Source organism: Pezoporus flaviventris, unplaced genomic scaffold (genome assembly GCF_033815535.1).
Source record: "Pezoporus flaviventris isolate CSIRO_AGI_PZ_B2104156 unplaced genomic scaffold, CSIRO_AGI_Pfla_v1 ptg000005l, whole genome shotgun sequence".
Taxonomy (NCBI): Eukaryota; Metazoa; Chordata; class Aves; order Psittaciformes; family Psittacidae; genus Pezoporus; species Pezoporus flaviventris.
This window is the reverse complement of record NW_026892553.1, coordinates 19,438,414-19,461,111: the sequence shown is the minus strand read 5'-3', so window position 1 is coordinate 19,461,111 and position 22,698 is coordinate 19,438,414. Positions and strand designations below refer to the sequence as shown.

The window sequence follows — 22,698 nt, the reverse complement described above, 5'->3', positions numbered from 1 at the left end:
TATCCTGAGAGGATCCAAGTGCTTCCATGGCAAGCTGGGAGGTTTGTGCTGCAATGTAAGAGTTGGCTTCAGATCCTTCACTGGGGCCAATGCCCAAGGAAGCTGCCAGGATGAATCCCGCACCTCTTCTGCAGGACATCCTATTGCCTTCTGACCACAGCCCAGAAAAGGCAGGGGAGCTGGGTTCCCATCACATTTGAGTGGTTGAAAACGGCTTACAAAGGCCATGCTTAGTGGGGAACAGTCATGTAGAGACAGGAGTGAGCTGGGAACACTTGAAACATCCCTGTCCTAAGGACATCTCAATTCTTTGCCCCCGGTTAAATTAAAGGTCCATTGAGATGCTCTATCTACAGTTGAAAGCGGTCTCTTTGCATCTTTCTGCCTTGCCTGAAGCCATCCAAAGAGAGACACAGTCATTCCAAACCTCCTGAAGTCAGCAAACACAGTTACCCAGAAGATACCAGCTGTTTTGAGGACAAAAAGCTGGAATCCAAAGGAGATACTGAAAGCAGTTACTTAAATCCCAGTTTTCCAGAGACCTTGGCATCTGCCACCTCTGTTTGGACACAGGGGTACCCAAGCACCTCATCATTTTATGTCTAGCTCACTCCAGACTTTAAAACATGGTTGATAAATGCTTACTTGTGACAAAGGTGTTCCTGTGCCAGGATAACATGAACAGGAAACCTCTTGTGGTACTTATCATGAAGCTATAAAAAGATTCCTGTGTCTGTATTCCCAATAATTCATCCTTTATAAAGCACCTCCAGTGATAGGGTACTAGTGTGCATAAGAAGCGACACTTGCCATTGGACTGCACTTATGGCAAACAAAATACATACCTAAATTATCCAATTCAATATACTTTTCTGGGTTACTTCTTCATTTTGTAGTCACTTCTAATTGTGGAATGTCACTAATATGGTAGCCTTGTTTGTGTATCATGTTTGTAGCTACATCTGTAAGGCCATTATAAAGGCTGCATCACTTGAAACACAAGAAGCGCTGAGTCTCAAGGTCAAGCAATCCTTGAATGGCACTTATGAAGAGGGACTATTATCCTTGTATGTGAAACCTGAAGATGTGGCTGTCAAGCCAATAGGTAATGTAATACTTCATTAAAAGCTCGTTGGAAACCGCATGCTTTGTAATTCTGAGGACACTCCCCACCCTCACAGAAAAGAACTTCCGTATATCTAACCTGTGTCTACCATCTTTCTGTTCAAAGCTGTTCCCTCTTATCCCATCACTACTTGCTCTTATAAATAGTCCCTCTTTAAGTTCTCCAGTTCCACTCTCTTTGTTGGTTTGGTTACAATCTCCATTGCTCCTTAAAACACAGAAGGAAGCCAGAGAGAAGAGCTATAAAACTGTACTTGGACTTCAAAAGCACATCTTATACCACAGACTTACAAAAGATCATCTATTTATTGCAGCCAAATAAAGCCTGGAGGAAGGGCACTGAGGGGATAATGAGGGGCAGTGTGAAAGCACCTTCAGATAGGTTAGAGAAGCCTGAAGGATGTTCTGACATTAAATATGGTTGGTGAGGCTGGGAGAATGACTCTTTACCTGAGAACTGACCTTGCCAAGCAAAAGAGAAGAAGGCTATAGAAGAACAGATGAAATACTTCAGCAAAATGCTCTCTTGCAGCCAGTAAACTTGTCAAATGCTCCTCTCCAGTCTGCAGATTACAGCTCATTCCCAACAGGAAAGGAGGCCAGAGAACAGTGTGTTGGGGGGTGGTGTTTACCTTTCAGTTATTCTATCTTTTGAAAGGGATTCTATGTGTTTCTTCCTCAGCCCTCATGGATTGTCCAGAAAGCTTTTCCCACACAACCTACAAGGGGAATTATTCCTGGCCGCTAACAAAGCCAGCGGCCAAAGCGGCGGTGAACTGCAGGAAAAACCCTCTGCAGTCTGCTGAGAGGAGCTGGTGAGTGACAAAATCATCTCCTTTTGGTTCCTGCATGGAAACGGGAGGGAGAGCCAAGCTCGGAGTGGTGGGAAAGGAGATGGCAGCGTGCCGTGGCGTACAGCACCGCCGTGCCAAGGAAGATGCGGAGTGTGCAGGGATGCTCCAGCACAGGCTGCGGGAGAAGGGAGCCCTGCATCACTTCATCACCTGCAGCAAGCACAAGCAGCACTTGACTCTCTGCTTGAGCAGGGAGGGGGAACGGATGCCCGGTAGTGGTTTGTGCCATCCATTCACAGCTCTGCCTTCCAGTACCTCCAGATGCATTTCAAATTGCTCTGGCATTTGGGCTCTGCTCCCACTCTGCTAAATGAGTGCTAAGTCAGATCTGGCTTGCAAGTCAGTTTTAAAAGTGGGCTAAGTAATGATATTGAATGTACCTGAGTGGGAAATATGAGGAACATCCATTAATACATGTTTTTTTTCTTGTAACAATGTACACTGTTTTCCTTTTTCAGTGGAATTAATATTGAACTGGAGCAAGCTTTTTGGAGGAAACCAGATTTGACTGAATGTAGATTACTGGAAGAACTCCCAAATAATATCTTAGACCTCCAGGATACCATGATAACAGAAGGTAAGGCATCAAATACTTCAGTGATACAGTGAATTAAGGTAAAAACAGTTATACTTAGATAATGCTTATGTTAGACATCTGAAGAACCAAAGCAATAAGGTTGTTCTATGTGCATCCTGCTCACCTGGGCATCTTAAAGTGGTTTTAATGTAGATGAATTTTTGCAGGTGCTTCAAAATTCTCTAGCAATCACTTTGAAGACTTGTCTCAAATCAGAGATTAGATTTAGAACAAAGTGAATTACTGCTGAATAACATGACAGGTTTTGCCTATGTTACTGCACTGAAGTAGTTGATAATGTTGTACAAAGAGGCACTGATTAGTGTATGGAAGCGAAAAGTTTGTGCTGTAATTCATGTAAGCTCTAAGGTGACCTTTAACCGCCTGATTATATCTTTGCTAAGCTATGCAAACAGTACAAGTTGTTTGAATGGTGAACAAAACCAATACCATTGCTCATCCACCTACTCAGCAGTGGCATCAAATAATAGAGCCTTGAAAGAGATGTGCAGTTGCATGCGGGCTGTCTGAGTCCCCAGGTGGAAAACTGCTTCTATAAAAACACTGAGGAGAGATGATGAGATGGTGAATGGCAAATACAGCTTTTCAAACTCTATCATTCAGAAATGGCTTTTGCTGCTGCCCTGGTTAAGCAGCATTTGGGCAGATAGGAAGAACTTGTGTAAATCTGAACTCCAAAATCTGAACTTGTAAGCATGACCAAAGCGAAAAGTAAATGTTGCTTACAGGTAACCTTTAGAATCTAAAAGGAGGTGAGAATATTCTGACTCCTTTAACATACAAGCTGAGATACCCAGGTCTTACTTTTTGCCAGCTTCACTGATATGTTGAGGGCTCATTGACCTACTCTTAGGACATAATTCTGTAGTAGATTGGAAGCATTATATCCATATGGAAAGAGAACAGAAGCAGACCAGTTCCTTGCTTTAACATGGAGGCATTGAGCTGTATAGCTAGACTGTACAAGTAGGCATATAGCTATGCCACGTAAATCACCCGTGCTTTCTTCTTTTTCCTCAGAGAATGCACAGGATGTTGCAGAGCAGATTCTATACCTCTTGCCAAATGCAACCCTGCAAATGGAAGAACTGGAAGTCATCACAAGTAAAGTTTCTGAGATTGTAAGGCTTGCAGACGTGAGCGTGGCACTTGCAGAGTCCATATTGTCTATACTAAACTATATTTTGCTGCAAGAAATAGAAGACGAGAACATGAGAAAAGTGACCAATAGGTAAGTAAGATAACACCCAGAAGTGGCTTCCTAAGCTACAAAGGCACCATGGAGTAGTCCATTAAAGTAGCACCACAACACTTAGCAATATCCATACTTGGATCTTAAACGTGTTTGTGGTTCTTAGCAGTAGAAACTGGTTATTGTGTTGGCAAAGGTGCTTTTATCAGCACCAGCTCTGCAGAAGTCACCATCAGGGTTGTTCTCTGTGGGCATCTCAGTCTGGAGGCAGAGCAGAGATTGCTGAGCTGCCATCTCATCTCCAAGGTGACCTTCACATCCCAGCACGGAGGGCTTCCAAATCTACATTTAGGATCCTACATCCATTATGTGATCCTCACCCGTGCTAAAATTGAAGTTGCTAGATAACTTTGAAAACATCTCTGTCCTTTGAGATCTTAAAGGTGACTCAACTGTCTATTTAAAGGCAACTCAACCACTTGGTTTTGAAATGTCTGTTCAGAAAGCTACTGCCAGCCTCTTCAAAGGCAAATGCAAGTACAGAGTTCACCCACCTCTGGTCTGGCCATGGCAGCTTACCCACTTCTCACTGCACAGCCTGAAGCTCCAAAGAGGAGGGATTATCCTACATTGCACTGACCGCTGCTAACCAACAGTGTAAGGATGCTGCATTCATTGTATTAAAGTCTCTCAGCATCTCTCATTTTAAAGCCTGATTATCAGTGATTTTCTGGTTTACTTAAGGTAAACCAGTACTTTAATAAGAAATGTCAATAAGAAATATTCAAAGCAAGGGAAGTTAACTTTGCACTGAAGTTCTAGGTGAGGCATGGTGTAGGCAAGAAGCCAGTTGTTCGCACTGGACACCTCTGCGTTGCCTTTTCAAACTCAGGAGGCTGCAAGGAGGAGTAGTCAAAACCAGCTTAGAAAATCTGTCAGGGAGAAAGCAGTGAGCAGCATCGTGATCCTTTCGGCTCTGTGCTCTCCCTTCAAAATCTACTGCACCGCAGTGTGTGGAGAGGGGGCTGTGATAGCTGCCAGCACTCAACACCTCTGCCTTCCCAAATAGGCTGGGAGGGGGTTTAAGTGAAATGTTTACTGTGGCTTCTCCCATGAAATACAAAGTTTTAGGGACACAGATGATGTTCTGATAGGCCCTGGAGTCCGGATCCTTGGGGGAACGAGCTGGCAGGTGCAGATTGTAATAATAGTGCCTTCACAACTCCAACCTTTGCTATTTTCACTTTTCCATCAATCAGACCTTACTTTAAAGCACCAAAGAGCACGACCACTGTGATGATGCCTGCTGAGTCCCACCATGACGATACCCTCACGAGAGCTATTATGCTGCTTCTTCCAGATCTCAGCAGAGACTTTGCATCCCAGATATTCTGGGGCAGTTGAACTCCAGGCTTTGCAGCTCTAGGGCAGTTTTGGGGCTCCTTGTGTGTTTGGGACTGATGACGCATGAAGCGAGCACCAGAGCAAAGGACAGTAAGGTTTTCCTTCAGTCTCTCAGGGGCAGCTCTCTTGCAGGTTTTCAATAGGGTATTATCCCTTTTGCATCTCTGAATAGCCTTAAGGGAGGCCAAACAAGACCTGGAGCTGCCTCTGATGCTTAATACCCAGGAGCATTAAGCAACCCTAATTTACTGCTTCCTTTAGATTCCAGCCTCTTCTCTCTACTTAGAAAAAGCCCACTGATAGCAGGGCCTGGAAAGCCTGGAAATCTCTATCCTCAGTGATATCCAGAGCTTTCCCTGGCAAGACCCTGAGCAAATGACCTGTGTTTAAAGTATTCCCTGCCTGGGGAAGGCAGGAAGCTGGATGTCAGAACTCCAGAGGTCCCCTGCAGACTATATTATTCTGGCTCTGATATTTCACCTGGAGGTACGATTAGATGACTGCAGACAATCAAATCAGCAGGTTTTACAAGTCACTGCCTTCCAGATGAAACACAGTATTTGACTGGGTGTGAATTTAGACTTGGGTCTTCCCAGAGCCACCTTGTGTTGTTCCTATAGGAGGGTATCATTCACCTACCAGACTTTAAGCTTACAACATGCTAACTCGACCATCGTCTGACCCTGTGCCAGACAAAATGCCATCCACCCATTAATGGACCCATTCTGCTCTAGTGATTGCTCCTTGTGGTCATAAATCACAGCAGAGGTTTTTAACTGCTTCTCTTCTCCTGGGTGCATATTAAGAAGCCAGCAGAACGTTTCAAGAGATGTATATTTCTTGCTTCTTCTCCTTCTTGCTGTTGCTCTTGGTAAAGTATCCTGAAGACAACTGAGGAGATGGGCTATAAGGTGACTTACACAGAAAGAAACACATCGGTCATAACCACTTCCATGGCTCTGCTGGTGACTCGTCCAGACCCCAGCACGTTTGGAGGGCTGGCCTTTGGCGTTACCTCCTACAACAGAGGCCTGGATCTCAAGGTGAGAGCAAAATATCACCTCGGGGACCACCGACTCAACCAGACAATCCTGCTGTGTTGTACCATGGCATATTCGACCTGAGGAAAGCGGCTCTGAACACATCATCTCTCTTCCCTGCAGATCAACATTCAGGAAAACCCTTTCAAAGAGGCCTTGGCCTCGGTGTTTTTGCCAGAATCACTGAAGAAATTCCTTGGGATCAAGCACTCTGACCCGGAGAAGCGTTCCACGATCCAGTTTAACTTCTTTGGCACGACTTCACTCTTTGTGGTAACTACAACTCCTACCAAATGCGAACACAGCAGGAATCAGTTCTGCTGTTCTTGGTGTGTGCTAAAGAAAAAACCCAATAGTTTTATCTGTTCTGGGCACATTTAGCATCAGACTGATGGAGCACTAAGAACTGTGCAGGGAAAATGTTCCCAGGCAGCAAAACCTTCTCTGCAGCAAGGATGCTCTGAGAGGTGTCTGTAGACCTCAGACTTGGTGCTCACTGTCTGTAGCTAAAGCTGTTCTAATACTTCTGTAGGACAAGAACATCCCTTAATCTTCCCCTGCTGGTGAGCCCTTGCTTAAGGAACATGCATAGTACATGTCAAATAGCATTGAAATAACTTCAAGATTTATGTCTTCATTAAAATAACAGCATTTAGGGCTATTCTACTACTTGCTGTTTTCTTATCTCAGGGGGGAGTGGGTGAATGTGATTTAAAAAGGAGAAATTTCTTTTGGTATGATGGAGCAATACAGTGCGCTGAGCAATGCTTTTCACACAGAAGCAGCACTCCTCATTGTGTCTGCTGCCTAATGAGCTTAATGATGTACAACTGGATGTTCTGATGTACTGAAATGATTATACAGCTTTCTTAATCCAGATGATGCATCTGAAACTCTGCTCTGCTTCAGCTGCTCTGGAGACTGCGCCTGAATATGCAACTAATTACATTTTCTAATGAAGTAGCAAGTGGCTAAATTACATCAGGCATCCCATGTGTTCCAAAAAATACAACTGAAGAAAATGGAAGCAGGGAAGAGCTTGGGTTTTACTTTTCATGTGTGTATTTTCCCACTGCAGGATGGCAGCTTAACGAAGGAGAGGTTGAATACTTATGTTGTGAGTGCCAGCATTGAAAATGCATCAGTTCAGACCCTTAAGGAGCCTGTGACTATTACTCTTCAGCACATAGACCATAATACGGTAGGATGTGTTCATGTTATCAGAGACATGTTGAAGTAGAGCCTATTTCACTTGGCCTTACAATAAGCCATCAACAGAACAAATGAGTTTAGACCATTTTGCTGCCTGATCTCTCTGTGATCATCAATCCAAATGCTCACAGACCACAAAGATGTTGGTATTTAATTCTGCAGTTAGCAAAGCTTGCATCTCTTCTCTACTAAACCCATGCTTGGCAGCAAGGGGCATTTCATTGTTTCCTTGTTTTATCTGATTTTTGTCCAAGGAACAGTTGATTTGCTAAAAAACTGCAGGTTTTGGATTTGACTGAAACCATTTGTAGTTGCTCGAAATCCAGCGAATTGGTTTAGCCACCAAAAGAGGTAAAAGAAAAAAATCAAAGCATTGCACAGATATCTTCAAAATGAATTTCTTCGGTTTCAAAATGATGGTTTGAAACTAAAATCTACCTTAAGTTATTTTTAAATGAGCACAGGTCAAGCTTGGTGACTGAGTTCCCCCTTAGCATTTGTGCGTTGCCCACCTTCATGGCCCAGCCTCCATGTGAGTATATTGCAAACTAACAGCAGAACCAAACTAGTCCATGAGATGAATGTGATTAAAGTTCAAGTTAATGAGAGCTTGAAAATGCTGCTTTTATGTCAATAAGCTCCTTCCAGTCAGTTCTAGCAGATTATCTGTGTACCCAGAGACTTCATCTAGATAACCCCCCCTCTTCCATCACTTTTACTCCACCATCTGGCACCTCTCAGACTTTTTTCCTTGACCTTTTAAAATTATCCTCATTAAATATTTAATGGAATATCATCCTAACCTACATCTTTGGCTCTCTGCCTCATTATATTTGACAGTCTGCCGATCACGGATCTTATCAGCTTATCTGTTAGGGTGGCTTCCTGGAAACTCTGTGCTTTATTAAACTTTATTAATACTATAATAAAAGAAAATGAATCTGTGCCTTGGGAAAGTTTGTTGCAGCATCATGAGTAATAAACTAGAATGTCCCCAAGAGAAAACACTGCTTTGGATACCCATTTATATCTGTTCAGCTCTATGTGTCTTCCCTGCCTGGCTTCAGAATGGGAACATAGACACTGTAAAATAGAAGCTGAGAACTGTGGGGGTTTATTGTGTAAAATCTCAGGTTGTTATTGTAGTCTTAGTCATAACTTGTGAAATTCACTGGTAATTTGGTATGACATCTCCGAGAGCACATGAAGCCACTGAGATTAGACATAGGCATCCGTCTAAACTGGACAACCTGTCAGATTTTCTGCTGTCCTTAAATACTACAAGAGAAAAGAAGACTGCTAAAACTGGGAAAATCACTGACTCCTGGCATTTCCCTTGGTAAAGGGCAAGGTGAAAACCAGGAGTGGCTTGGAGCAAGCTGCTCTAGTGGAAGGTGCCCCTGCCCATGGCAGGGGGATGGAGCTGGATAAGCCTTAAGGTCCCTTCCAACCCAAACCAGGCTGGGATTATATAATCCATCTGATTCCCAATGAACTGCTGGCATCTTCAGTGACCTGCACATCTGCGAGTACACATGGGTTATAGGTGTGCTGACTGAATGTCACAGCCTTCTTTTTCTCTGCTTCCAGGGGAATGCAGCGGTGCACTGTGTCTTTTGGGACTTCGAGAAGAACAGTAAGTGTTACTTACAGAGCTTCAGGCTTGATCTGTCTCCAGCAGCACAGAGCCTTTGGCTCCTTGACGTTGCAGCTTACAGCTTTGAGGGTGTCCTGTTGAGTCTGTGCTGCTGACTCTTGTTGGTACCTCAGGAATCACTGTTATCAGTAGGAGACACGTGTGGCACTGTACAGAGATGCATCCACATGAATAAGAAGACTTAGCCTAAGGAAATAAAAGCAGAAATGAAAGGAAATGTGAGCTGATTTCTCGTAGGTACTTCAGGGAAGTCAGTGGGGCTTTGCTGGTGTTAAGTCTTGAATATGGCTCGAGAGAGGGAAAGGGAACTGTGTATTGGGTGAACTCAGAACACGTGGGAGAGGTTTTCTCTGCACTTCTTGGTGTTAGAATATCTATTTTTAAGAATCAGAAGCTGAGTTCTGAACGCATCATACATGCCACATAAATAGGGACATAAACTTAATCTTACCAGGGAAGATCTGGCTTTTTCAATGCTACACTGTGCCTAAAGAAACCCTCTGCCCTTGCCTTCTGTGTTTGCACATCCTGCAGCGTCATCTAGTCCAGCACACTCTTCCTTACCTTCTTGCTTTCTCTGTGTGCAGGCATAGAAATGACTTCAAATATTTCTGCATTCACCAAAGGCTTTCAGCCAAGTTTTGAGATTCTCAGGCAACTACAGAAGAAGTGCTCCTGTGTGAAATCTCACTTGTGTGCTGCTCAATGACCCTGCAATCTGTACCAACTTGAGCTCGTATTCACACATTCTGCAGGCTGCGGAGCTATAAATGACTGAGCATGACTAACTCTCTGCTTAAAACTCCCTTTTTCTCTATTACACAGATGGACTGGGTGGTTGGAATACGTCAGGGTGTGAAATGGATTCTACAGATAGGAATTATACAATCTGTTTTTGTAACCATCTTACCCATTTTGGAGTCCTGCTGGTAAGCATTGCGTGAATCATCTCCAAGAGTCCCGTGGCATTAACCAAAGTCATCACTAGTTTTGGGGAGGGATGGGAGATTCAGAGCTATACAAGCTGTTAGTTATCTGCAGGTTTGTCAAAATCACCATTAACAAACCAAGCAGTTACAATAATTGGTTATGGTATAAAGTCCTCTAAAGGTCTTCATTAGACATTTAGACTTGCTGTTAGACAACAGACTTGCTTCAAGGCAAATTCATTTCACAAGATGTAGTTTGGACTTCTTTTGCAATCATCAACTCCGTTAATGTGTTATTTGCTGCATTGGAAATACTGTGTTAAGCTTACTTCCTGTCAGTGGCAGCTAGTGAAGTCACATCTTCCTGCAAGTGGAATCTGTGCTCTGTCAAAAAGGAAAGCTTCATATAAATATGGGAGATGTCATTTTAAATCTATAATACAGGGAAAACTGCGTCTAAAAGCTGAATGCCAAACCTGAGATGACTGCCTGAGAATGGGCTGCAACACATGCAAAGGGATAGGCAAGGTCAGAGCAAGCTGAGTAGGCTGAAGTTGTCTAATCCCAGCAGGATACAGCCATCGCAACGGGGTAATGCCAGCCCTATTACCTTCAATAGCAATATTAATGGAAACCCTCCAAAAGTCACAATAAGCAGGATGGAAATAAATTTCTTTATCAATATGAAAGGTGGAAATGAATTTTCATTATCTGTTATGGCAAACAAGAGTGATTTCTTATCTTGTTACGTAGGACTTGGCCCGGACGGAGATAGATACCACACAGGAGCGAATATTAACTCTGATAAGCTATGCAGGATGTGGTGCTTCTTCCCTGTTTCTGTGTTTAACACTGGTGACATATCTAGCCCTTGAGTAAGTATGATCCTTTTTCCTATGTCCTTTTTACTCCTATTGTAATAATGAATTTGAAGCAACTATCAGAAGGTTTGGTGATATTTGGTGCTGTGATGCATAGGAGGGAAGATGTAAATGTTGCTTTATTTTAACCCATGACCATGGCAAAATAAGAGGGATCCAAACACTCATGCTTCAGTACAAGCCCTGGTCTGAACTGCTCAGCAACTTCCATGTTCCTTATTTTCAGTAATTTCATAAACTTACCCACTGGTACAAAACACTCATGAAGACACAACTTATCGAATAACAGAATCCCAGCCTGGTTTGTGTTGGAAGGGACCCCAAAGCTCCTCCAGTCCCAACCCCTGCCATGAGCAGGGACCCCTTCCACTAGAGCAGCTTGCTCCAAGCCCCTGTGTCCAACCTGCCCTTGAACACTGCCAGGGATGGGGCAGCCACAGCTTCTCTGGGCACCCTGTGCCAGCGCCTCAGCACCCTCACAGGGAAGAGCTTCTGCCTAAGAGCTCAGCTCAGTCTCCCCTCGGGCAGGTTAAAGCCATTCCCCTTGGCCTGTCCCTACATCCCTTGTCCCAAGCCCCTCTCCAGGTTTCCTGCAGCCCCTTTGGGCACTGGAGCTGCTCTCAGGTCTCCCCTTCAGGAGCCTTCTCTTCTCCCGGCTGACCCAGCCTGGCTCCAGAGCAGAGCTGCTCCAGGCCTTGCAGCATCTCTGTCGTTCATCTCATACCACAAGAACTCAATCTGTAACATAACAAACACCCATTTGTGCTACTTGGCACTAGTGAATGCACCCAGCATAAGTCCTGCAATGACAACCCTGTGGACCTTCCCATTCCTTTTAGAAAGCTGCGGAGAGACAACCCTGCAAAACTCCTGCTCAACCTTTGTGCTGCGCTGCTGATGCTGAATGTGGTCTTCCTCACCGATTCCTGGCTGGCCTCCTTCAACCAGCCAGCTCTCTGTATCACCGTGGCCGTGCTCCTTCACTATTTCCTCCTTGCAGCTTTCACGTGGATGTGTCTGGAGTCTGTTCAGTTTTACTTGGCTCTCGTCAAGGTTTTCAATGTCTACGTCCCAAAGTACATCCTAAAATGCTCTATTGCTGGCTGGGGTAAGTAAGCACCTCTTCTGTAGGGTGTACCTGTTGCTCCCTGCATGGTCATATGCAAGGAAAGGTGGAAGTGGGCATAAGGAACAGCTTTCCCTACCCCTCCTTCTCTCTTACAGGGATGCTTTATCATGGCATCTCACAGCAGTGCGTGTGTCTGAGGAAGTATGAGCTGCCCACAGCCTTCATCTCTGTGCTGGTGATGCTCAGAAGTGATTTTAATCTCCTTCTCTAGGCTTTTTACCTGCTATTCTATGCATGATTCCCCCATGGGGGCTGGATTTGGCTTTCATTCATAACTCTCCTGAGGACTTAATTCATTCACTTTTCCTCCAAGAACTGAGCATCAGAGACTTGTTTGGGAGAAACATAACCAAAAGAACCCAAAATACTGGCTCAGCTCTTAAGAGATGTTATCAGAGGCACTAACCCAGAGCAGAATCTGATCTGTGTGTTTTGGGTTGCCATGAGATGCCATTTTAAAGGGGTTATTAGGCTTTTGAATGTCATCATCCTTACCCCTAGATCTCAGGTGGCACATAGTAGTTCTCAGCCCTCCGTGATGGTGATGTTGGTGGCAGCCGTCCCCAGCAGAAAAACCAGGACTGAAAGAAATCCAGGAAATGGGAAGTGGGCTGAAGGGAAGACACTGCCTGGGAAACATCTGTTTCTATTGGATCTTAACACAAAATGCTGTGGTCTGCTTATCTCGTGACGCTGCTGTTTGTACTAATCACTTAATTTCATTGAACCAGATTGGATCCCTTCTGGAGCTGTTTGAACACTCACAAACATTTTGCAAACACAGATATTTTCATGCCTACTCGTTTGTAATTTACATAAATAAGGAGATTAAGCCTGCTCTGCCACGCATTGAATTACACTTGTCTCAAAGGGGATCCTTAGGGGTACGGTTTGATCCAAAGATGTCCGAGTCTGCTGTGTACCCGTCAGATTAGCTGACATCTTTCCATAGGCTCCATATTTTCTTATTAATCTAAGTATTTCTTTTCCTGTTGTCTTCCATACTAGGAATACCAGCTCTCGTCATTTCTACTGTGCTCATTATAAATAAAGACTTCTATGGCGATGGATCACTCTCAGAGAGCAATCCATTCAGCAACTTGTAAGTATAAGCTTTTTGATGGTCAACAGAATATCTAAAAGACACAAGAAATAACCAGAACAACTCTTCTCTGGCTTCGGTCTTTTCTCCCCCATCTTAATCCTCTCCTTTTAGTGGTTCTGGTTCATTGGATCAGTTTGGATGTACAGCTACTACATGGAGTAATTCTCTCACACCAGTGGACTGGGCTTGAGGACAGGGAGGGCTTCTGCCAGTCAACTCCATGTGTGCTGTCTGGGAAATCTCTTTCTTTACATGACATTAGCTCAGTCTGATGTATATGTCTCATTCTCATGGATAACTCGGTCTCATTTGTATCTGCTCCTGCATGTTCTAAGTTCCTGGGAAAACCTAAAGGCAGAATAATGGCTTTGGATTTTGCACCTTTGTTTCTGTTTTTTTTTTAATGTCAATTCACTGTCACTGTCTCTTCATCATTTCCAATTCTTTTATTGACCTCATCTCACCATCCTCCCTTTTCCTGGGGGAAAAGGCTGCATTCTTTCATCCTTTTTAAAGAAGGATTTTCCAGTAAAGAATGCTCCATTTTTTCACCTGCTTTCTGTTTGGCATGATCTGATCACTTCCTGGGGAAGATTACCTGGGATATTTGAATTCTATCCCATCAGAGAGGCAACACACGCCCAGGACACCTCAGAGGGAAAACTGTTACCCATCTCCAGCAAAAAAGGCAGTAAAACTCACTTATGCCTGAGGAAAAGCTAACCAGGGCTCATCTCTGTGTTATCCTAATGAAGTGGTATTTAACTCAGTTTTCCTAAGGCAGGGTTTCTTTGTGTGTGTAGAACCATAGAATCCCAGACTGGTTTGGGTTGAGGGGACCTTAAAGCTCCTCCAGTTCCAACCCCTGCCACGGGCAGGGACACCTTCCACTAGAGCAGCTTGCTCCAAGCCCCTGTGTCCAACCTGCCCTTGAACACTGCCAGGGATGGGGCAGCCACAGCTTCTCTGGGCACCCTGTGCCAGCGCCTCAGCACCCTCACAGGGAAGAGCTTCTGCCTTATCTCCAATTTGAACTTCCCCTGTTTCAGTATGAACCCATTGGCCCTTGTCCTGTAGCTACAGTCCCGGATGATGTTAATTATTAATATTAGTATAATAAGAATTATATTTACGAACATTAGTACATTAGTTACATTAGGAAGTTGTGTAACGATTGCCAGGTTTATCTGAATTTGGCAGAAATATTAAAGTCTCAGAAATATTAAAGTTGAATTTCTGTAACATCTGTAAAAAAGGCAAGTGTGGAGACTCTATGGATGTCCTCACTGACGGGAAGTGATTGCTGTTAGGGAATGCTCCTTACTAGGGTTTGGAGAACCATACAAGACACTTATATCGGGAACCAGGCTTCCTTAGTTTCATTGCTCATAGAACTCCTCACTGAACACGTACCTCCCTTTCTTGCAGCTGCTGGATTCAGGAGAACACAGTGTTTTACATCTCCGTTGTGGCCTACATCTTCTTGATATTTTTGATCAACACAGCCATGTTCATCACTGTTCTCCTTCAAATCCACTCCATGAAATCCAGGACACTCAAGAGATCCAGGTTCTGGAAACGAAGTTTTCTCCAAGACCTCAAAAGTGCTTTCAGTTTGATGTTCCTTTTGGGCTTAACTTGGGGCTTTGTCTTTTTTGCCTGGGGAGCAGTGAGGATATTGTTCTTATATCTCTTCAGCATCTTTAACACCTTGCAAGGTAATATCTGAATGGAATACTGTTACAAATACAACAGTTTAGGGCCATGGAACAGAAATAAATATGCATTATCATGTAGTTCAAGCATGGGGAAGAGGTTATATGGCTTTTATGTTACAGTGTTTAGCTATTGTAATGGGAAAGCTCCATTGCAGTGGGATGATAGTGGTGTTTAAATAGTGTTGCTGGGATAGATATACTAGTAAAGATGCAAACTCAAGCCTGTGAAACATGGGTCCCAGTAAATTCATCCTTTTCAGGGTGGCACAATCCTTTTCATCTGGGCACAGAAATGGTTGATAGAATCTACAGTGACTTGCAGATTATTTTGATACCAAATCTGCAGAAAGCTCTTCCCATTACCCTTAGATGTGCACAAAGGACTCGGTGCAGTTCTGGTCCAGGTTCCACCTCTCTCTGCCCATACGTAACCTACTGGTAACTGAGTGGCATGCAGAAAACATAGGAAAGGGGCAGCAGGCTGGAGAATCCACCTGAAACCCTGTGAATTTCTCTGCTTACTTCTTTAGGGTTCTTTATCTTTGTGTTTCACTGCCTAATGAAGGAAGAAGTAGTGAAGCAGTGCCGAGTACACTTCTGCTGGGGGAGATGTCGGCGGAGTAACTACTCTGGTAAGCACTGAGGGGATTTGTTTAGCTTCACTCATAAGTCTTCTGCTGCTTTAAGAAATAAGGATCCCCTCTACAGCCCTTCTGCATTGCATTGGATAATTGCTCCTTAACAGCTCTTTATCCTCTTCCAATAGCTGCTGATGTGATATGATGGTGGGGTGACAGCACGCAGTCAAATGTAGATTACCAAAAGAGGTTTTAGCTTGGTCTCTAATTCTGTTCTCACATTCAGTGTTCTCTTATGTGAGCTATGATTTTGGTGGCCTTCCAGTCTTCATAAAGCTGAGATTTAGAGATTTAGGTAGGATATTGGACATAGCAGTAGCTAACTTTCATGTGCAGGAGCAGGCTTTGCTCAGCCTGGGAAGAACGGAATATAACCACTGTCTGGCTATCTGAGGGGTGGTTGTAGAGAAGAGACTCTTCTCAGAGGTGCACAGCAGGAAGAGGCAAAGGACATAAGCTGCAGCTATGGAAATAGCCACTATTTATAAGGAAACACACTATTTCAGAAGGAAAGTAGTTGAATAGATGCCAGTGGCCTGACCAAGCTGATCCAGCTCTGGGCAGGAGGTTAAAGTGAAGACCCCCGAAGGTCCCTTCCAACCTAAATCATAGTAAGATTCTGCTATCTGCCAGCTCAGCAAGAAATAACAAGTGCTGTGGCTTGTTCTGGGCTACCCCAGCAATGCTGATTCTGCACAGAAATGTGGAAGAACTTGGAGACTTCAGTACCTCTGTGTGCCTATCAAAAGTAGTTGACGTTACAAATGGGTATACCAAAGGAGAAGGTAAATCAGTTGGTTTAGTGTGTACCTTCTGTCTTCTTTGATACGGCCTTATCCAAATTAGATTGGGTCACTAACTAGGAAATAGAAGACTGGGTTGCTGGTACAAGTGTGACAGAGCCAGTGTGAAAGCTAACAGCAGTTGTGCTGCACAGGGACCCATGGCTTCAAGGCAGGTACAAAAGTGGCACAAGAGGCAAGCACAGACCATTCTCCTCCCTGATTTATCATAGTTTGAGATGTGAATATAGAGAAGTTTATTCCTGTGCCTTCCACTTTCTGATTTCAGACTGGAATGGGTCAGGTGCAGCTGCTGGATCTACACCAAAGTGTTTAAACCCCAACTCACCATCCCAGGCTATGTGGAATCTAAATTCTAATGGAACAAGTTCCATGTTCAATGGTTCAGATTTCCTTCCCAGGACTTCTTCAGATAGACATTTTAGGATGGGTAAGAAAGTGTGCACTGGTTCCATGTGGTGACTGCCAACTCCCAACCCATGGCAATAAACAGGAGCCCTTTCATTGCTTTGTCTCTGCCAGGCTTCAGTTTGGGGTTAATGGCTACATTACAGATGGCTTTTGCTGTACTAAGTAAGTCCTTAAGATCCTGTTGTATGGCTCTTCTGCAAAAGGAAGGGAATTCTCTGCTCAGTTTCCACCTTAAGCACCTAAGAGATGTTCTACCCTGGGCCACCTGGCTGTCATTCTCATGGGACATACTTCCAGTCTGGGAGCACTATAGCTTCTCCCATGCATTCCCAAAAGAGCAAAGACCTTGGGGAGCACAGAAAGCTGAGCAGGACCTGCTGTGAGCCTGGTTAATGCAGGAGAATCCCAGCAGGAGGGTTTGCTTTCCAAGGTGGAGAAATTGCTGCAGACCCATGTTCTGAATTAGGAATGCTTTTATAGGAATTCTGACCTAAGCAACTATTCCCGGTTGCTTTTGGAACCACGTTGATTTCTGTTATTTCCCCAAAGTGGTTAAATGGGTGAGTTCTGCACAGACACGTTTCTTTCTAAATAGATTAGAATGGAACATTATAATGGAAAACTTCTCATTCTTTTCCATAGCTGAAGTTCATTCCAACCCCAGTGCTTTGCTCCCAGAAGACGCTGAGACCAAACATCCTTGCTCACAAAGAATATTCCCCATGGATCCAGGGCTGCACTATCCACCGAAAGCAACGTTTCTTCATTGATACTGAATTTGGTTTCTTCTGATGCTCTAAGGATGGTTCTTTTTTTGTGGCATGTAGAAATAAACATTGGTCTAAAGAATGACTTCTAATGTAGAGTTATCACTCTGAACACAATTAGAGAGCTAAGCCATCCCTATAGGGTGCTCTAGGCTTCAGTGGAGTGGCACTACTGACCACGTAAGGAGTTGGTCCCCCAGTGTTTCCGAGATTAAACAGAGACTGGAATCATCCTCTTCCTCATGGTTCACCCTTCTCTGAGTTTGTCCTCTTTTTTCTTCTCTTTACACCCTCCTGCCATCCCTGTGCTCTTCTCTTCACTTGATTCTTATCCTCAGAACCTAATACCCATACCACTGAGTTTCAAGCCACAGTTTTGAGCCTGTTTGCTGTCTCACGCGTGGGTGTCAAAGTTCCCATCAGTGTCTTTCCTTCCTTTTTCTTTGGTGGACTTTGGTCCACTTATACATTAAGAAATCTGACTCAGTTTCCTAAACTCTTCCTTCCAGTTTCATGTTTTTACTTTCAGACGTGTTGGCGCTGCTGGCTTACATACAGATCTCAAAGGAGATGTAGAGGCACGTTTACATGCTTGCCCCCTACCAAAGGGGAGCTTACTTTCAGCAGATGGGTTTGAATCAGTAACTTGCCTGCACAATCAAATCCTAGTTTCAGTTTTGAATGCCCTTCTCTGTATCACTCAAGTAAAGGTTTGTTGATGATTGCTAATAGAGTAAAACACTAACCTGCTCAGATCACAGAGAAGTAACGAAGTATAGCGGAGCCATGTCTTAGAGGTGGTATGTACGATAGCGAATACAAAAGGTTCTTTCATTCTGTGAATAACTCCCACACAGCAATTAGTAGGAAAAGATGAGTATTTCAATGTACAGTAGCTGCAGCCAGCCTACTTGAAAGGAGACAGCTCACCTCCCCTTCCTTGACTTTCTGGGAGTAACGTTAGCATTGAAAACATACAAACAAGTTTCACCTCGGACCCAGATGTTTTCACTTGGAACTGCTTTCATCGAGAGAGAAACTGAATGTAAAGTATGTTGGACACTTGAACTAGCATCCTCTGCTTGTATTCTGTATTTTCATTAGTAAACTCTTTGTTCCAAATCCTGCTGCTGAATACAAGTTTTCCCTGCTTTCTGATGAGAAGCAGGACATGGTGTGCCATGGTGCTGTGTGCTAGGGCTGGGCCTGGGTCCCCTTGCGTCCCTAAACGGGCTACTGTATACCTAAAGGGGAGTCCTGGGTGAGGGAAGAAAGGAGGCTGTGGAGGTCTGTACAGGAACTGGGGCAGGGGGGAATGGCTTTAACCTGCCTGAGGGGAGACTGAGATGAGCTCTTAGGCAGAAGCTCTTCCCTGTGAGGGTGCTGAGGCGCTGGCACAGGGTGCACAGAGAAGCTGTGGCTGCCCCATCCCTGGCAGTGTTCAAGGGCAGGTTGGACACAGGGGCTTGGAGCAAGCTGCTCTAGTGGAAGGTGTCCCTGCCCGTGGCAGGGGTTGGAGCTGGATGGGCTTTAAGGTCCCTTCCAACACAAACCAGTCAGGGATTCTATGTTTCATTACACTCCTGATAAAGACAAAATGCACCGTGGTTTTCTAAAGTTTTTGCTAATTGCCTTCATAACAACATTCAATTATTAGCAGCAACAAAGATTTGGATAAAATCTGGAGAAGCAGTGAGAAAAGTGTTGGAATACTGAAGACTTCTCAGTCTTTCTTGGACAGAGCCATCAGCATGTTCCCTGCTTTAGAGGTGGGACAGAGGGAAGCAGAGCAGGCTGCATGGATGGGCCTCCATTCTTGCTGGTGATTTGATTTTTCCATTCAAAAAGCAAAAGCTGAAGGAAATGTTTTAAAACCTGTCAACTTCTTATGCAAAATGCTAAGTGCTATTTGCTCTCCGTCATACGTCTAATAGCTTTTCCACCTAACCAGTGCAGCATCCCTGGTTCAAGCACGGCATTGTTTTGGTTGTCAGCCGGAATGAGGATGTGTCATTTTCTTTGGGCTGAAATTGTATCTTCAGCACCTATTACATTTGCTCTACTCTAATGTATCTACACCGACATTCTGCCACAGAACTGTGCACTGAGGGTTTGCACAGGGAGAGGATATGCACAAAGTCAAACCCAATGCAGAATTCCCATGTGCTTGTGGTTCACATCCTCATCATTCTAAGGGATGGGAGCAGCATCCGCAGCTCTGGCTTGAGCGTTACCTGATGAGCAGGAGCGTGCCAGTGATGCAGATGCATCCTCCTCCCTGCAGGCTGGATTGTATCAGTTGGCTCTGCTCCCTTGCTGAGAAAACAGCAATCTGAAAGCTCCCCTGATTTCTAAGTCAGTCTCATTTACTCCTAGATAGCTTATTTTTAGTGATATACACACACCAAGAAATGCGTGCTCTATTTTAAACCAATGGAAGGAGGATTTCTGACAGTATAGTTATCTATGGAGACAATTATTTAATGTCAGATCTCAGTGGGCTGTTAACAATAGGTTAGATGGTGCAGAAGAAACACAAATGATAGTAAAATCACTGCAGCAGCTGGGGTGAGTGGGGCAAAACCCTCTTCACTCCCATCTTGCTGTTTAGACCAGCATGGAACCACCACCCTTCATACCAGTTAAGTCAGTGGATGCAAATCCAAGGTCTAAGCAGCTCACTCAAGGGTCCCTGGAGCCTTTTCACATCTCTGTATGGACAAGCTGCCTTCCAGCTCAATGCATGTACCATGCTTTAACAACCATAGATAGAGAACATTACACAGGATGACAGGTAAAGGTCAGTGCAGCTTGTTTAAGTTTATGAATCTACAGCAGTGGTTTGTAATACACTTTAGCAATACTGATGCCCAAGATGTATAATTCTCTCTCCATTTAGCAGACAGTTATTACTGGGGCAACAAAAGGAATGTCATTATGAGAAATGAGTTAAGATTAAAAATCAAAACACTGGGAAGATAATTACCCATTGCATAAGATGATGGTTAAGTCTTAATGCACAATACTGTGTGCTTCGAGGTATCAGAAAGAATTTAGCATGTAATGGCACTCTAATGGTTCTAAATTAAATGGATTATTGAGCATTTCAAGGATGTCCAAAAGAATTGTGCTTGCTGTATTACTCCATTGCCTGCTTGTTGCTGTAATGGAAGGAATTCAAAGGTACATTCCAGTGTTTATTTTTCTCTCTCTTCTAAGAAATGACACCAGTTTTTCCTCGCCATTCCCATACTGAAACCGGCTGAGGAAACCCTTGGAAAAGGAGGCTGGAAGGGATGCAAGAATGGAGAAACAGGATAAAAGGTATTTGAAGCCATTGATTAATGTCAGCACTTGAGATCCTGTCACAGGCAGACTGAGTCCCACTGACTCCACTGAATAGCCTGGATTCAGACATAGCAGAAGTGGAAACAGCCCTGGGTGTGTTAGTAACTTACTTTAAACATGGCCTGCTGTCTCTGACATTGATGCTCACTTCAGGTGTACATTTGGGCTTTCCCATTCAACACCTGGCTGCTTGAACACTGAGAAATGGACTGGGAATAGTCACACAAGTCACACAGCCCATATAAAAGCTGTCAGATAAAAGCTTCATTCTTAGTATTGACATGAGTTACGATACTGTTTGTCCCCTCCTTTTTCCAGCAGGTCGAGGGAGGTGTAAGAGGAATGTGCCTGTGGTGCCCCAATGGCAGAGTCCTGCTCTGTGCTGAACAGGCTGGGCACATGGATAGCATTTGGGCTCATCTGTAGAAGAGATCTTCATCTGAGAAAAGCCTTTTATGAGAGAGGATGCCACAACAGCGACTACCACAATGCAGGGCTAGGATAGACAAGCTGTTTGGTATCTCTCTGCTGTTAACACCCAGAGAACATAAACATCAGTGGAGAGACAGAAAGATAAACCAGCCAGCAATAAACAGATGGCCATGTTGCTGGGGGAGACAATCAAAGCAAGGGTCGAAAAGGAGTTTGAGATACAAAAGAGCAATGAAGACAACTAAATAGTTTTATGCAGAAAAGATACAAATAATGACCTAAGAAAGTGAGTTAAAATAATCCTAACCCCCCCCACCCCAGGCTGGCTAATGCAGCTGCAGTTCACTTTTGTGCTCCTGGCACTGTAGCTACAAAGCATTTTGACATACTTGTATAAATAACAATCAATGCAGCATGACCATTATTGCAATGTATGCTGAAATAACATCATTACACTACACAAAATAATTACCATTTTGGCAAGTCTGCTTCTGTGATGGAGGGAAGGTTTTGGCTCTCCTCTCTGTTTTTTGGCTTGACACACAGGAAATGGTACCCAAAGAGCTTTTTCTGAGCGGGTGACTCTATGCAGCACATGGGACTTCAGACAGGATTCACACTGCATTCAAACAGACGATTTGCATTAAAAACACAGCTAAACGCTATTCTCTTGAGTATTTGACTCCATTTTTTTTGCAGCATGGAGCTCAAAAGGAACATTCATTTTCTTCGAAGGCTGGTACTTAAAACAACAGCCAGAATTACCCAAATTGCTTTTCTCTTCACACCAGAAGATACTGCTCTAAAAGAATGCCTTAGAGTTGTTTACTGGTTACAATAATGACGCCACTCTTTTCATTTTCAGCTGGATTTGCACAACTGAAAGCTATCAGAATCTGTGTTTAAAACATGGTGTTTTTTTCCTGCCTGGTTTCTACCCATGTCAGTATCGAAGAGCACACAAAACGAACAGAAACACTGAAATTCTACCCTCATAAACAAATTGCAGATTTCATGTTTACTGGATGTCCCTCAGGCTGTTGTTTGGTCTTGAGAATGTTATAGAATCCCAGCCTGGTTTGTGTTGGAAAGGACCTCAAAGCTCCTCCAGCTCCAACCCCTGCCATGGGCAGGGACCCCTTCCACTAGAGCAGCTTGCTCCAAGCCCCTGTGTCCAACCTGCCCTTGAACACTGCCAGGGATGGGGCAGCCACAGCTTCTCTGGGCACCCTGTGCCAGCACCTCAGCACCCTCACAGGGAAGAGCTTCTGCCTAAGAGCTCATCTCAGTCTCCCCTCGGGCAGGTTAAAGCCATTCCCTCTTCTCCTGTTGTTACAGTCCCTGACGAAGAGTCCCTCTCCCCTAATGATTGACTAAGACAGTATCTTATGCTCCATAAGAAGCAAATGTGGCTGAATAGCTCATGGAAAAGGAGCTGGATGGTGCCCGAGAGCG

At 44.1% G+C, this 22,698-nt stretch overlaps 1 protein-coding gene and 1 long non-coding RNA gene across 7 annotated transcripts in view; one reads left to right on the top strand and one right to left on the bottom strand.

Moving 5' to 3' along the window:
- Positions 1-22,698, bottom strand: part of LOC133265562 (uncharacterized) — a 377,264-nt gene that overhangs the window by 11,989 nt on the left and 342,577 nt on the right. The window lies entirely within an intron of this gene.
- ADGRG4 (adhesion G protein-coupled receptor G4) lies at positions 801-22,391 on the top strand. 6 transcript variants are annotated; one of them, XM_061446194.1, is made up of 16 exons: positions 806-1,105; positions 1,808-1,940; positions 2,438-2,556; positions 3,598-3,808; positions 6,051-6,216; positions 6,337-6,486; positions 7,292-7,414; positions 9,016-9,061; positions 9,908-10,011; positions 10,765-10,886; positions 11,732-12,000; positions 13,030-13,123; positions 14,555-14,844; positions 15,375-15,476; positions 16,554-16,715; positions 17,339-17,675. In XM_061446194.1, exons 1-16 carry the CDS (start codon positions 925-927, stop codon positions 17,464-17,466), a joined length of 2,400 nt encoding a protein of 799 aa, XP_061302178.1. In that variant the 5' UTR covers positions 806-924; the 3' UTR covers positions 17,467-17,675. The 6 variants fall into 6 exon arrangements, 4 of the variants coding, with proteins under 4 accessions (XP_061302180.1, XP_061302179.1, XP_061302181.1 ...); XR_009742013.1 differs by lacking the exons at positions 14,555-14,844; positions 15,375-15,476; positions 16,554-16,715; positions 17,339-17,675 and adding exons at positions 19,121-19,285; positions 20,683-21,529; positions 22,109-22,391 and having other exon boundaries at positions 801-1,105; XM_061446196.1 differs by lacking the exons at positions 14,555-14,844; positions 15,375-15,476; positions 16,554-16,715; positions 17,339-17,675 and adding exons at positions 19,121-19,285; positions 20,683-22,391 and having other exon boundaries at positions 801-1,105.

Bases quoted from the DNA above. Each gene is read 5' to 3' on its own strand.
- ADGRG4 (XM_061446194.1), top strand. From the start codon at position 925: ATGGTAGCCTTGTTTGTGTATCATGTTTGTAGCTACATCTGTAAGGCC. The intron at 2,557-3,597 runs GTAAGGCATCAA...CTTTTTCCTCAG, and splicing joins GGATACCATGATAACAGAAG to AGAATGCACAGGATGTTGCA. The intron at 13,124-14,554 runs GTAAGTATAAGC...CCTTTCTTGCAG, and splicing joins AGCAATCCATTCAGCAACTT to CTGCTGGATTCAGGAGAACA.